At 46.5% G+C, this 14,819-nt stretch overlaps 1 protein-coding gene across 7 annotated transcripts in view; it reads right to left on the bottom strand.

Moving 5' to 3' along the window:
* Nucleotides 1-11,091, bottom strand: part of Xpnpep1 (X-prolyl aminopeptidase 1) — a 50,114-nt gene extending 39,023 nt beyond the window's left edge. Inside the window, exons 1-3 of one of the 7 annotated variants that reach the window (XM_027407042.2) lie at nucleotides 10,942-11,049; nucleotides 6,186-6,315; nucleotides 3,641-3,729 (exon numbers count right to left, since the gene is read on the bottom strand). Coding sequence is in view for 4 of the 7 variants with exons in the window: in XM_027407037.2 (XP_027262838.1) it covers nucleotides 3,641-3,729; nucleotides 4,193-4,239 (136 nt within the window). In the remaining 3 variants the exon portion in view is untranslated. Of the gene's footprint in view, nucleotides 1-3,640; nucleotides 3,730-4,192; nucleotides 4,319-6,185; nucleotides 6,316-10,941 lie in introns of those variants that run through there. The other 6 variants (XM_027407038.2, XM_027407037.2, XM_027407039.2 and 3 more) reach the window with 6 other exon arrangements.
* Nucleotides 11,092-14,819: the final 3,728 nt, after the last annotated feature.

Below are 14,819 nucleotides of genomic sequence, written 5' to 3'. Positions count from 1 at the left end.
CTGTGACACTTCTGAGCTTCAGAACAGATTATTATACTTCTAAACTATATTCTGGAGCAAATTAAACCCCATCCAGCAGGGGACGGCTGTCTCACTCTGTTGCCTATGCAAGTCTAAAGAAGAGCTCCACCTACTGCAGCTTCCGAACAGCTGGGACCACGGGCAGGCACCACCCTGCTATGGTAAAGTCGTCACACCAGGCCAAAATAAAGACTTCTGGAGCACTGATTCACCCTTGGCTGCACATCAGGACTACCTAGGGAACTTCTGATTTGATTGCTCTGGAGTGCAGCCTGGGCATATGAAATTTTAAAACGCAAATATCTGACAGAGTTCACCATACTTTCTTTCAAGATCATTAGTTTTCAATTGGGCACATTCCAAGGTAAGGATTTTGTGGGCAACCACCTGGGAGTGTACAACACAGCATCACACCGGCAGTTACTAACCTCACAGACAGGCTTGACACAGCAGCAGGCATCAGCACCTCAGCTGTGGACTGCAACCATCAAGACCAAGTGGGTTTGGTCAAAGTCCTCCTCAGCTTCCTACTCCCATGCCCTGTCTCCTCACCTGCACAGCCTGGCCTTCATGGCTGCTTCCTGCCACATCACTATCCCTCTTGGACGGGCATATCAGGCCCTCTCAGAACCACAAGCATCACCGGTTTATATTGCAATGGGGAATTTCCTCCCATCCACCATGTCCTCTGCGCCCATCTCAACTATTCTCAACACTTCCCCTCTTTTCCCGTTTTCTTATCCTTCAGATTCATCACACTGCTTGTTGCTTTGGGTCAAACGTAGCCACTTCTTTGTCACCTGTATCCCTGAACGTGGTGGAAAAAAAAAACCCTCCCAAAGGTACAACCAACCAACAGCTATGGTAAGGGGTAGCGTCAGCGACAGTCAGTGTAGAGACCACAGCATCAGACAATGGTTGACGTCAAGCAGAAAGAGCTCAGCCAGAGACTACCGCTGAGGAAAGATGGCTGAACAGCCTTAGGCATACAAAACAACAGTCTATGAAAGTGACCGATGGCTGAAGAGGAGACGCTGAAGGACAAAACTGGCACAGCTGTGCACCCCAGCCGCTAAGGTGAAGCAGTAGGGAAGGTGGCAAGGACATGACAGCGATGGCTGGTAAGCCGCAAAGGGTAGTTCTTACCAAAATAAGGTATTCTAGGAGAAGCGTAATGAGTGTCTGCAATTATTAGAGTCTGGAAGAGAATAAATTAAGAAGAAATGCAGTGGGCTAAATGGGGTAACAGGTATGTGCCCTGCTTTTCCCTAAAGCAGACCTGTGTCATTTCTGCGTCCGTGCATAACTATGCACGTTTAGATGGCTGTTGTGTCTATGACCTTTTCAGAAAAAGCTACACAGCAGTGCAGTTAAAAGCTAGGAACTCAGAATATGCCCTATTATTACATCTCACTACACATTCTTTTATTTTTTAGAAATGTTAGCAGCTGCCAAGAGCTGAGCAGTGTGCAGGGAAGTGGAAAGCCAGTCCATGATGTCACATTAGCCTACACTGCCAGATATTTTTAAATCATGCCTTAAAGAAAATGACTCACTGAGAAGTCTCTTGCATATGAAATAAGTTCTTAGACCTGAAGCCTTTATCGCAAAAGCTGGTCCCTGCTCACACTGAAGGCACAGCTCATTTCCCTCGGTGGTAGGGAAATGATCACATGTGTGAAAGCACCACAAGAAGGAACTCAAAAAATATGTGAATCCAGACCCGAAGCTTGATGGGGAAAGTACTTCTGGGTATGTTTATCTTATTGATTGTTAAATAAAATACTGTTTGGCCAATGAGAGAGCAAGTTAGACGGGACTTGGAGTCAAAGAGGATTCTGGGAAATGTAGTAGAGAAGTGGTGATCCAGGCAGGAAGTGACATAGCAAGGAGACTCATATTTAACCAAGGAGAAACAAGAAGCGTTCCCTTTTTTCTCTCTGCTCCTACTCCAGCGGCACAATGTGATCCACCGGCAAGGAGGGACGCCAATAAGGCATCCGATAAGATAAGTCTTATAAAATATATAGATTTATGATAATTAAGACTGAGCTAACAGATGGGAATCCTAGTCATTGGCCAAGCAGTTTTGAACCTAACACCAGTTTCTGTGTATTCATTTGGGCCTAACTCAGTCGGGCGGCTGGCGTAAAGCTCACACGTGGTGGGGCTCAGGTGGCTTTTGGCAGAAAGATTTATCATAACAGAAGCTCCAGCTGGGATTCCCACCCACTTGTTGTAAGAACACGGGGCTGGTTACCCTCCAGCCTCAGCATCCTAGATCATGCCCTGATGTCCTTGCAAATCCGCCTAGAGACAGCAGTCTGTGTCTCTGCCTTACATGACTGAGACAGCAAGGGTTTTGCATATGTCAGAGCTTGATTCTCACAAGGACTCTTCAAAGAAGATTTCACTGTTCCCATTTAAAGGAACAGGGGTTAGGAGTTAAGGAGTTGCCCAAGTCAGCTGAGCCATCAAGAGTCAGAACCCAAGGTCTAGGCAATTCTCTAGTTCATGCTCCATTACACACACTGCTAGGGGACTTAACAGAGGATTACATGAGCCTATGACCAGCAGAATCCACACTTGGGCTCTGATCTCCAGCTGGCATCTACCACCTTAGCTCTGGAAACTAATTCTGTCACACAGTTGGAAAAGTTTTCTTCCAACTCCAAATGTGGTTAGTTGAGTCCTTTACGCCCTCCTTCCTCCTCTTCCTACTTCTTTCCTCTCCTCTTCCTAATGTAGCTCGTAATGAGCTGGGTAATCTGTATTTTTAGATGGAAAGACACACAATACCATTAGTATCCCCACAGCCACTTCAGGATGGAGGGCACACTATATAAGCCTCACTTTGTTGTGGCTACCCTAGGACAGGAATATATCAATACAGTCCTTGCCAGAAATCATCTTTCTAGCAACCACTGGATGAATAACTAACAAGTTCCAAGAAATAAGGTTAATATTGGAAATCACCCCCCAATTAGGGAAAGAAAAAAAAAAACCTTTTCCTAATCACATACTCAATTTATAAAACACAGTAATATATTTTCTCATTTCAGAATCTGACAAAAGGTTGAAAGCTAACTTCTAAGATAATCAACAGGGATTATATTGGAAATAAAGGCTGATCCTAGAAGAACCAGAAGACATTTCAATGACAATCTTCTCCACCCACCACCATCACCATCCATCCCCGTAAGAACAAGAAATGAAAAAAAAAGGTAAGTGTAATCTTCTGTCTGGTTTACCAAGTTAAAAACAAACAAAAACAAAAACTGGATCCAGCAAGATGGCCCAGTGGGTGGGTACTTGCCACCAAGCCTAACTTAAGAAGGAGAAAATCAATTCCCACTAGTTGTCCCTTGACCTCCATACACATGCCATGACATGTATACTCTTACATATATACACAGTAAACAAATACAATACAATAAATTTAAGTGGTAAATACATAAAAGCAGTAACTGATCAGCCAGAAAGCCAGAGGACACCATGATTTTAATTTCCAGATCCACACTCAATTACAAATCCCTTCACTTCTCTTCCCAGGCATCCTGAGGTTGGGACAGGAACTCTTGTGATATTCTATCTAATTTATAAGCAAAATTGTTGTTACCTCTTTCCACACTCTTGTCTCCCGAGGGTGTCACCTCGTTAGGTTCAATTATTCTTAAATTTCTCAGCTGAAAATCCTGGTGATACGCCCTTAAAGAGAAAGAGCAGAGTGCTGCAGACTTTGGCCCCAGGAAACGTGGCAAGGCTCAGTCAAAGACAGCATCAACTTGGCTGAGCAGTCTTCCGGTGTGAGTCAGAACTCCTACCCTGGTATCAGTGATGGCACACCGGTTTCGGAGAAGCAACCCTCCACTGTGCATCCTAGAGCAGGGAGCACTTCCCCATGGAACACACCAGACTGCCACTGTCAAACACATCCACAGCAACCAGACCTCCTCATCTCACTACCAACTCATGAATTCTCCTCAGTTACACCTAATCCACACTAGACTAAGATTTCTTTTTTGTTCTATGTTCCCGATGACTATGGTTTTCATTTGTACACGGCTCTCCTTAGTTCCATTTCAGTTTTTCTGGTGTCCTCCTCTTTCCCTCAGGTTTCAGTTCCTCCCGCCAGCAGCCTGATCATTTCAGGCACGATATCACTTCCCACCTTGTAGAACATCTCGTGTGTGTGCTGGGTGTTCTGCCTCTCCCCATTGGTGGCCGTCGAGAGCTTATTAATCTTCATGCACTGGGGATGTAGCTCAGTTGGTGGAATCCTCACCCAGCATGCAGGAAACCATGGACTACACAAACCAGGAACGGCAGTACATGCTCAGAACCGGGAGTTCAAAGTTACCCCACACTACTTAGTTCAAGGTCAGCCAAGGGATACATAAGAACCTGTCTCAAGGAATTGAAGTTTATCTTCAGCCAGGCTTGTGGTACAGGCCTACGATCCCATTTCTCCTTAGCAGGCTGAAGCAGGAAGTGACAGTTTGAGCCCATCCTGGACTATCTCAAAAAAAAAAAAAAAAAGAGGGAGGGTGTGCAAACTTACCTCGACCAGAAACTATCTATGAAAAACTATGCCCTGGTTCATATAAGTGTTGCTGTCACAGTTTGACCCTGGATCTCAGGCACAAAGGCCTCTGTCTACATCTGATGCCCTCCCAGGCTAAGCTCACCAGCATCCCAGGCGAGCTTTAAGTACCCTCAAGTCTGTGGCACCTGAGAGTTCTCTATCACACAAACTGGGGTATTGGCGGAGAACCTTCCGTATCTAGATCCTAGGGTAGACCCTGCGGTGGATGAGACATCTGACTTGTAAGGTAGGGCAGGGAGACAGAACAAGGGAGAGAGAGCAACAGACACTGTTCTAACAAAGCGAGGAAAGGAAGGTAGAGCAAGGGAGAAATGGTGTCCGGAAGGTAGAAGGAAGGCTGTCTCCATGTGAGACAGCTAGCAGAGGTCCTTCTGATAATTCTCGCCATTTTAGCAAAAAATGTTCTTTTGTTTTTAAGATTTTTTATTTATTATGTATACAGTCTTCTGCCTGCATGCCAGCAGAGGGGACCAGATCTCATTCAAGGTGGTTGTGAGCCACCATGTGGTTGCTGGGAATTGAACTCAGGACCTCTGGAAGAGCACTCAGTGCTCTTAACCGCTGAGCCATCTCTCCAGCCTGCAAAGAATGTTCTTATAAAAACAAAAAAGTGACGAAGCTAGCCAGGTTCAATTCTAAAGGATAGAATGAGGCCTTGAATTTGTTGTCCAAAGTGAGATGTGCCAGGGATCTCATAGATGTCAGAGTGTCTGACCTCAACAAAACAGCAGGAAAGAGCAAACACAGGTTTATCCCAGGAATACAAGGTTGGTCAACACAGGAAACTTAATGTAAGACACCAGACCAACAGAATAAAGAGCAAAATCAACATCTCAAGACATGGAAAAAGCACTTGACAAATGCTATACCCAATGGATAAAGGCACTCAGTAAACTAGAAATTCCTTGAGCTGAAAATGAGATGGCTCAGCAGGCCAAGGAGCCCACAGCTAAGCTGAATTACCTACGTTTGATCTCAGGACCCGAGGAGAGGAAGGACAGAAATGACTCCCTGAAGTTGTCCTGTGACCGCCATATGTGCACGCACACAGACAAATGAAGGTTTTTTTGTTTTTTGTTTTTGTTGTTGTTGTTTTTTAACTTTCCCAACCTAACAACTAGAACTACAAGATGTGTGAAAACTGAATGCTTGCCTTATGACAAAAAAGAAGCAAGACAGAAATTACTACTCTGCACTGTATTTGTGGTTCTATCCCCGGAAATCAGGCAAGAAAATGGAACAAATGTATCCAGATGAGAAAACAAGTAAAGTTCCATTTGTAATGCCATTGCTTTGAGTAGACAAAACCCTAAAGAATTCACAAAAAGCTAGAGTAACTGAACTCACCAAAGGCAGTGTGTAAAAATTAATTATACTTCCATACCCTTGCTCTCAACATCAAAAAATAAAAATCCATGTTCAATAGCATCAAAAACAATAAAATACTTAATACACTTAGCAAATGAAGTGTAAAATGTATACTGTAAATTATGCAAAAGATTAGTGACATGAGTTAAATAAAGCCTGAATATATAGATTCATGGGCTTGAAGACTTACTTATTCTTACTTATTCATACTCGCTGGGTATGGTGGTACACTCAGAGGCAGAACCCAGTCGATCTCCGTGAGTTAGAGGCCAGCCTTGTCTACACAGCAAGTTCCAGTACAGGGCTACAACACAGAGTCCCTGTCTCAAAAAAAAAGATGTTAATATAAGATTAAACATTCTCTATCAAAATTTTAGCTAGCCTCTATGCATAAGCTGACAAGCAGATCCTAAAATGCAGTAATACAAGAGACTGAGATTAGCCAAAAGGGCCCCAATTACCTGACTCACCAATAAAAGGACAACCACAATTTGAAAAAGGTCAAAGAATATGAACAGACTCTTCTTCAAATGGCCAAAGGTATAAAGATGTTCAGCACTGCTGAATGTGGTGGCTCATACACGCAATCCCAACATTCACAAGGCTGAGGAAGAGGGCTGCCATGAATTTGAGTTCAGCCTACACTGAAGTGTGCAACTCTACCCTCAAAAAAAAAAAAAAAAAAATGCGCTGGGCGGTGGTGGTGCACGCCTTTAATCCCAGCACTCGAGAGGCAGAGGCAGGCTTATCTCTTTTAGTTCGAGACAAGCCTGGTCTACAAGAGCTAGTTCCAGGATAGGCTCCAAAGTCACAGAGAAACCCTGTCTCGAAAAAAAAACAAAAAAAGGGAGAGGGAGAAAAAAGTTGTTCACCATCATTCATCGAAGTAAGTCTGCAGAACAGCAATGATGGGTGGAGCTGCAGCTCAAGGAAAAGCAAGTGGCTCCCTGGGCTCCACCCCAGCACTGGAGAAAGAAAGGAAAGAGAGACCACAAGGATATCACTCCTCACCCATTTGGGCGATGACAATCAGGGGCTGGAGATGACTCAGCAGTTAAGAGTGCTTACTGCTCTTGTGGAGGACCCAGCATCCACACAGTGGCTCACAATTGCCTAACTCCAATTCCAGAGGGTCCAACACCCTTTTGGTCTTTGCTGGCTCCTGCACATACACTCAGGCACACACACACACACATACACTTAAAATATTTCTTTGTCTGAGGCAGGGTTTCAGATAACTGACTGGCCTGAACTCACTAAGCAGACCAGACTGATCCCAAACTCAGGATCCACCTGTCTGTACTGGACATCTTTAATGCTGGGATTAAAGGCCCAGGCCACAAAAAAAAAAAAAAAAAAAAAAAAAAAAACAGACAGTAACAAGTATAGATGTGATGAAGAAAGTTGGGACCATCAAGCACCAGACACCACTACTGGACATGTGAACTGGTGCTGTGGCTTTGAAAACAATTCGATAGTTCCTTTAAAAATCAAATATGAGCCAGGCAGTGATGGCACACACCTTTAATCCCAGCACTTGGGAGGCAGAGGCAGATGGATCTCTGTGAGTTCCAGGACAGCCAGAGCTACACAGAAAAACCCTGTCTCAAAAAAAAAAAAAAAAGAAAAAAGAAAAAAGAAAAAAGAAAAAAGAAAGAAAAGAAAAGAAAAGAAAATTAAATATGGTTTTCCTACTCGTGCAATTCCACTGGTAGGCATATACTCAAGAAAACTGAAGATACAGCTTCACAAAAACTAGTTCACAGGACTACAGGTGCGGCTCAGGGACAGAGCACTTGTCCAGCACGCAGTATGCATAAGACACTAGATTCAACCCCCAGCACTATAAAAAGAAAAAAGTGAAAAGACAAAATTATGCTAAGGTTAAAAACTGTCACATGCATAATTCTATTTATATGAATGAATGTCACATGTATAATTCCATTTATATGAATGACCAGGATGAGTGAGACACAGTAAACTTTTAGTTGCCAAGGGCTGAAGGGGATGGAAGCTGGGAGAATGAGGAGTGGATTCTGATGAGGACGTGATTAGAGAGGGAGCCAGGGTGGGGAAAGGACCTGAAGAGATGGCGCAGTGGTCAAAAGCACTGGCTGCTCTCTGCAGAGGGCCTGGATTGGGTTCTCAGCATCCACATGGCAGCCACAACTGTCAGTTATTCCAGTTCCAGGGATCCGATGCCCTCTCCTAGCCTGTCAGTTCCAGGGATGGGAGCCCTCTGCTGGCCTCCAAGGGCTCCTGCATACATGCAGTGCACATAAAACTTGTGCACACACACCGACACAAATTTTTTTAAAAAAATCTAAAAAAAATTTATTTAGGGATAAAAATTTTCTAAACATCAGTGACAGTTATAGAACTCTGTGATTATTAAAATTGTCCAACTATTCGGTCAACAAAGCATTACAGAATCAGAGTCCAGGACTCTCAACACCTCCCTCCCCCCACCTCAGTGTTCTACCCCAAGAGCTTCTGAAGGGCAGACTTTCTCCAGATCATGAGGCACCAAGAGGCACATAAGTGGGAAAGAGTACAGAGCATTCCCTGTTCCATCTTTGTAGACGTAGTTACGGCAGGAACTGCTTAAACTATACACTTGTCTCCCTTTCTCCCTCTTTCCAAAAAGAAATCCCAACAGAGTTCCAGGTCAGCATTCAAATGCCATTCCCTGTCTGTGTCACACGGCTCTAACGCTGGAGCTGAGGCCAAACAGGAACCAAGTGCTCAATTATACCCAGTGAAATGACACAAACAGGACAAACTCTTAGGGTGGGAACGGAGACAACACTGTTGTCCGCCACACAGAGTCCACCCTCTGGATTCGAGGACTACCTTCTCTGTTTCAGTCCAAGGTTTGGAATGAGTGTCCATCACTGATGAGCCACATAATGGATGCAGGTTTGGTTAGTACTCGCCTCTGGTCATGACTAGTTCAGATAACATTTAAAGTACAGTGAGCCCAAGAGTTCTGCTCCAACCATACAAAAATAGGACTGTCTGTGTGTGACTGTCCACCTAGGAGTCTCACCATGCTGAGTAAGACTGTCTCTGTGTGACTGTCCGCCTAGGAGTCTCACCATGCTGAGTAAGACTGTCTCTGTGTGACTGTCCACCTAGGAGTCTCACCATGCTGAGTAAGACTGTCTCTGTGTGACTGTCCGCCTAGGAGTCTCACCATGCTGAGTAAGACTGTCTCTGTGTGACTGTCCGCCTAGGAGTCTCACCATGCTGAGTAAGACTGTCTCTGTGTGACTGTCCGCCTAGGAGTCTCACCATGCTGAGTAAGACTGTCTATGTGTGACTGTCTGCCTAGGAGTCTCACCATGCTGAGTAAGACTGTCTCTGTGTGACTGTCTGCCTAGGAGTCTCACCATGCTGAGTAAGACTGTCTCTGTGTGACTGTCCGCCTAGGAGTCTCACCATGCTGAGTAAGACTGTCTCTGTGTGACTGTCCGCCTAGGAGTCTCACCATGCTGAGTAAGACTGTCTCTGTGTGACTGTCCGCCTAGGAGTCTCACCATGCTGAGTAAGACTGTCTCTGTGTGACTGTCAGCCTAGGAGTCTCATCACCTACAATAAGAAAATGTCTGCCCAAGCAAGAGCTGAGCAACCTGGAGTAAAAGGAGGAGGACAAATGTGAGGCCGGAATTGGCTCTTCTGCCTTTAGCTTCACTAACAGCACCTCAGCTCCAATTTGCCGTCTTCTACGAGTCCAGTTCTACCTTCTCAATTGAAAAGAGTGGTCATTTGTACACTGGATGGCACTGGAATTCTACTTCAGGAAAGCAGCCTGGAGCAAAAGGCCTTCCTCTCTCAGACTGCCAACGGGTGTTCAAAGACCACCCCCACGCCCACCCCACCCCCACACAGTCACTCTGCCATCCAGCAATGACTGTGGTTTGGTCCTCGAGGCTTCCTCTCATCCTTTGGCATTGCATCATTATCCACTTGCCTGACCTTACTTCAGGCAGAAAACTTCCAGAAAGGTCTATCCATGTGGACAGTTACCCACACAGTGCACATGTGAATTTCTGTTCACACTTAACATGCTGCCACAAGACCAGGTCCAGGTCAAGGTAGGATTGAGATCTGTCCACTCACAAAACACAAGCACAATATGGTCAGAATTCCACAAATAAGTCGGGCTGCGGTTTCTCATGAGTTCACTGGAGCCTCAACTGGTCTTAGAAGATGGGCAAACCTCTGTGGATTTCCACAGTTTTAATTCTCGCCTTTATGTACTTATCATTTTCCACTTTTAATAGCTAAGTGTGCCTGGTATGGGGGCAAAATAAAACATGTTCAACATGAGGCTGAGAAATATCTCTGCACTTCCTGTGTCCAAGAGCAGGTTCCCGGTGGGATTTTCCGGAAGGTTATGCTAATCTATTTCCTGATCCAGCCTCAGAGACCATTTGTGAGGGGAGGGCCCCACGGCTGCCTGTCTCTGCGGAGGGGTTAATTCAAGAGGCAAAATGCAGACATCAGAACGGTCAGGGTTGTAACTTTAGGTCGCCGCGGGGGTGGAAGGGTGAGGACAGGGACACAACCACCTCGGGGTACCCGGGGTGGATTCAAGAGGGACCAACTTCCTGCAACAGCAGGGCCTTCCCTCCGGCTCGGGGTAGGTGAAGATCGCGGCTCGCCCCGGCCGGGCGAGCCAGTTCCTCCGGCACCCTGGTCCCGGGACGGACTCCGGCCGCCCGGAGGTGCCCGCCGCCCCGCCGGAAGCGAGCTGAGTCCCGCCGGGCTGCACGGATCGCTCCCCGGCTCCAGCTCGGGAGGCTCCCGCCAGTCTTGGCCATCCCCCGATGGCCGCGGGCCGGCCGCTGCTCGCCCTCTCTTCCCGACCCTCCCGGGTGTGCAGCTCGCTCGCTCGCTCGCTCGCGCGCCCGGACGCCGGCCAGCCGGCACGGTCCCCTCACCTTACTCGCGGCGGCTTTCTGGAGGCTGCCATTCGGCGGTGACGTGCCCCAGCCCACGTCAGGGGAGCGCAGACCAGCTGATCACCGGCGGCCAGGCGCGCGCACCGGGCAGGGCAGGGCAGGCCACGCCCCCCTCTGTGGCGTGCTCACGCAGGGCCCCGCCCAGGTGCAGGCCCCGCCCGTTCGCCGGAGGGGGCGTGGCCAGGTTGCAGAATTCCGATCCCTGCAGGCTGTCGCGGGGAGAGGGTGGATGGTGCCCTGTGCAGCCAACCGGTTAGGAAGAGGGCGTCCGCGCGTCTCTCCCTCCCCCTCGAGGAAAGAGAGGAGTTTTGCCCGCTAAGGAGGCTGCTGTGCTTCCCGGGAAGGTTCCAGCCTTCAGGTCAGCTTCGACGAGTGCGCCGTGGCCAGCTCTGGAAGAACTTATTTTAGGGTCCTGAAGACACCGGATCGGAATGTAACTAGCTGAGACCTTAGAGATGTCACCCAAATGATTTTTTTTAGTTTTTCAAACAGCTTCAAAACCTGCGGCTCGCTTCACTGGGGTTAACAACTGAGCCCTTCAATGTTAACTCGGCCAAACCTAGCTCCTAACCCGATACACAAAAAACGTCCTCCAAATAGGGCTTTTTCATCTCAATCGGTGGCTATCCCGTGTTTTAAGGGGAAAAATATCTGAAATGATGTCGGCCTTTTCCCAAGCCCGTGTCCCATCTGCCCAAAATCCTCTTGGTCCTGGCTTCAAAATAGATGCCCTAACCCACCCACTTTTCATCATCTCCGTCACCTATCTGATGCGGTCACTTCCACGGCACCCGTGTGACACCGCACAGCCGCCAGAACAATCCTACTCCGAGGTTCCCTTTGGTGTTTACTGTAGTCAACTTGTCACACTCTAATTACCTAGGAGAAACACCCTGGGCCTGTCTGTGAGGATTGTCTTGAGTGAGTTAATATGGGAAGACCCATCTTATCTGTGGGCAGAGGACCCTGCACAAGATACATGGTGGGAATGAGCTCTCTGCTCTTGACTGTGGGTATAATGACACCAGTCCCTCTCGATTCTGTCCACTATGAACTGCATGATGAACTACAACCTGGAACTGTAAGTCAAATAAACCCTTTCCCCCTCAAATTCCTTTGCCAGAATAGTTTATCACAGCAACAAGATAAGAAACTAAGACAGTCCCCATTTCATTCAGGGTGAAATCCCAGCTCACTGCTGGCCTTCACTATCCTTGAAAAGGTCAAGCACACTCACCGTCCCTTCCTCCCAGTGTCACCTCCTCGGTGAAACCTACTTAAAGCTGTAGGTTTCAGAGCCTGCTATTTTTCTCACAGCTTTTTTACCGTTTTTCACATGAGTCTGTCTTTTAAAAGTCTATTCTGGCTGGGTATTGGTGGCACACGCCTTTAATCCCAGCACTCGGGAGGCAGAGGCAGGCGGATCTCTGTGAGTTCGAGGCCAGCCTGGTCTCCAGAGCAAGTACCAGGATAGGCTCCAAAGCTACACAGAGTAACCCTGTCTCAAAAAAACCAAAACAAAAACAAAAACAAAAACAAAAACAAAACAAAAAAAAACAAAAAACAGTCTATTCTGCCCCTTTCTTTCTACCCTACACAACATAAAACAAATGGCTTTCTACCATAGCCATCAAAGCAATGTTGATTTGAGGGTGGGGTGTTTAAAATGGGCAATAGCTGACATTGAGTAAATTCTCACGTTTCCTTCAGAAATGAATGTCCCCAGATTGCACACTTCTCCCTAGAAGAGACAGTGGCTCTCTTGTTCATTGTTATGTCCCTAGTGCTTATAACAACACCTGACACCAAATGAAAATGAAATTGGCCACATATTTTAAAGCTGATCTGTGCCCCCAAGTCCTAATACACCTGTGTCAAACGGGTTCCACTGTCCTCCAGCACTGAAAGTTCCAGTTCATGTTGAGTGAGCACCTAGACAAGCCAGAAAAGAATGTACGTGGGACAGCATGTCTGTTCATTTCCTCAAGTTTATGGAGCCAAAAAGAGAGAGACTGTAAACAAAGTGACTGGCTCCTGCCCACACCCAAAAGAATAGCAAGAGAGAAAACCGGAGATACCAGCAGGAGTTCTAAGTGAAACTAAAAGGCAGCAAGCAATTCATAGTCATATTGCCAAGGAGAAAGGAGCTGGCTCAGAGTTTATGTCATTGGCTTTAGACTTTAAAAAGAAGCACTGGGTATTCCCTGAACTAGACTTGAATTCCTGTTTGCAAGACAGCAAAGCCACCTTCATGGTCTTGAAGTTCTTGGGGGAAATCCCAGGAAGAAGACTCTGAGAAAGATTGCCAGAGGGTGATAGCTACAAGGGTTAACTGTGGTTTGGACCTGTAGACCTCATGTCTTTGTAGACACTCTGACGCATACTGATCGCTATCTATCTAGCCCACAACAACCCAATGAACCAAGAGGCTATTTGTGCTCATTTTACTGTTTTGTTTTGGTTTGGTTTGGTTTTTTGTTTTTTTGGTTTTTGTTTTTTCGAGACAGGGTTTCTCTGTGTAGCTTTGGAGCCTATCCTGGCACTCGCTCTGGAGACCAGGCTGGCCTTGAACTCACAGAGATCTGCCTGCCTCTGCCTCCCGAGTTCTGGGATTAAAGGGGTGTGCCACCAACGCCCAGCTTCGTTATACTGTTTTCAAAGACTGAGGTTATCGGAGGTCGAGTGCATTGCCCAAAGTCCTTGAGCTCATACATGATGAAAATTACAGTGAACATTCTGGCATTAAGATGTTCTTAGCTCACACACACAAACAACAGGTTCTAGGTAAGGGGTCCTTGAAGTAGCCTCATCCAAACTGCTAACCTACTTAGTGGAAAGAGGGAAGCAAACGGTTGTAGCATCTGAGCACAAATCAGATGGGTCTTAGAAACAATAAGTTCATGAGAACATTGTAAATTGAATTGTGCCTACTCCCACCCCACCCCCAAAATCATAGACTATTCTCAGTTCCTCTGATCTTATTTGGGCCTGTAATAATCCTTTCAAAACAGACAGGTTCCTACTCTAATATGACTAATTATAAAAGCAATCTGGACTCTCAGTGCCTGCAGGGAGGATGCCATCTGAACATGAAGGAGGAGAGCAGAGTGATACTCTACAAGCCAAGCACAAAGATTGCCAGGAGCCACACAAAGCCAAGAGAGAAGCATGACCAGATTCCCCCTGGAGGAAAAAATTACATGATCCCCATAGATACCTTGATCTTACATGTCCAGATTCCAAAACTTTATGACAGTAAGTTTCTGGGTTTTGAGCTGGAAGTTTATGTCAGTCTGTTATAAAAGTTCTTAGAAAACTAACATAAAGCAAGTTCTACAAATGCAAGTGTTGTTTGGGCCACCCACCATTCACTCTGATAACCATGGAGTCCAATGTCGGGCCCGGCTTGTATCAGTCCCATGCTACAGAGGCTATCTATTCCGGACTGAAGTCTCTGGGGCTGAGATCAGAGCCAGTCAAATAGCCCCAGGGCCATCTATGTGTCAGGGAGTGCTGGATTGGGAAACTCCTAGCTACCCAACAGGGATAAAGACCAGACAGACATCTTGTCATTTCAGGAGGGCTCTCAGTCCATGCTGGAAACTGCAGTCTCCGGTTTATTCTAGCATCCTCTTAAATAGCTTTCCATCAGTGGGGGTGACCGCAGAAGGCATCTACTGTCACGTATAAAGCTGATATCAAGTAATTCTTTTAATTCAAGAGGCACCTAAACAGTCTCTAGGCACATAAGCAAGTTCTTTGAATAGGATAGGGCCTAGGTCTGTAGTTACGCAAACTAGGAGACACTCTCCACTGAGGCCAAGCCACCCCGTGGCAATTTAGCCAACATCTGAAAG

The sequence above is a fragment of the Cricetulus griseus genome, chromosome 3 (genome assembly GCF_003668045.3).
Source record: "Cricetulus griseus strain 17A/GY chromosome 3, alternate assembly CriGri-PICRH-1.0, whole genome shotgun sequence".
Taxonomy (NCBI): Eukaryota; Metazoa; Chordata; class Mammalia; order Rodentia; family Cricetidae; genus Cricetulus; species Cricetulus griseus.
The sequence above is the reverse complement of the archived record's forward strand: the minus strand, read 5'-3'. Positions and strand labels throughout refer to the sequence as shown.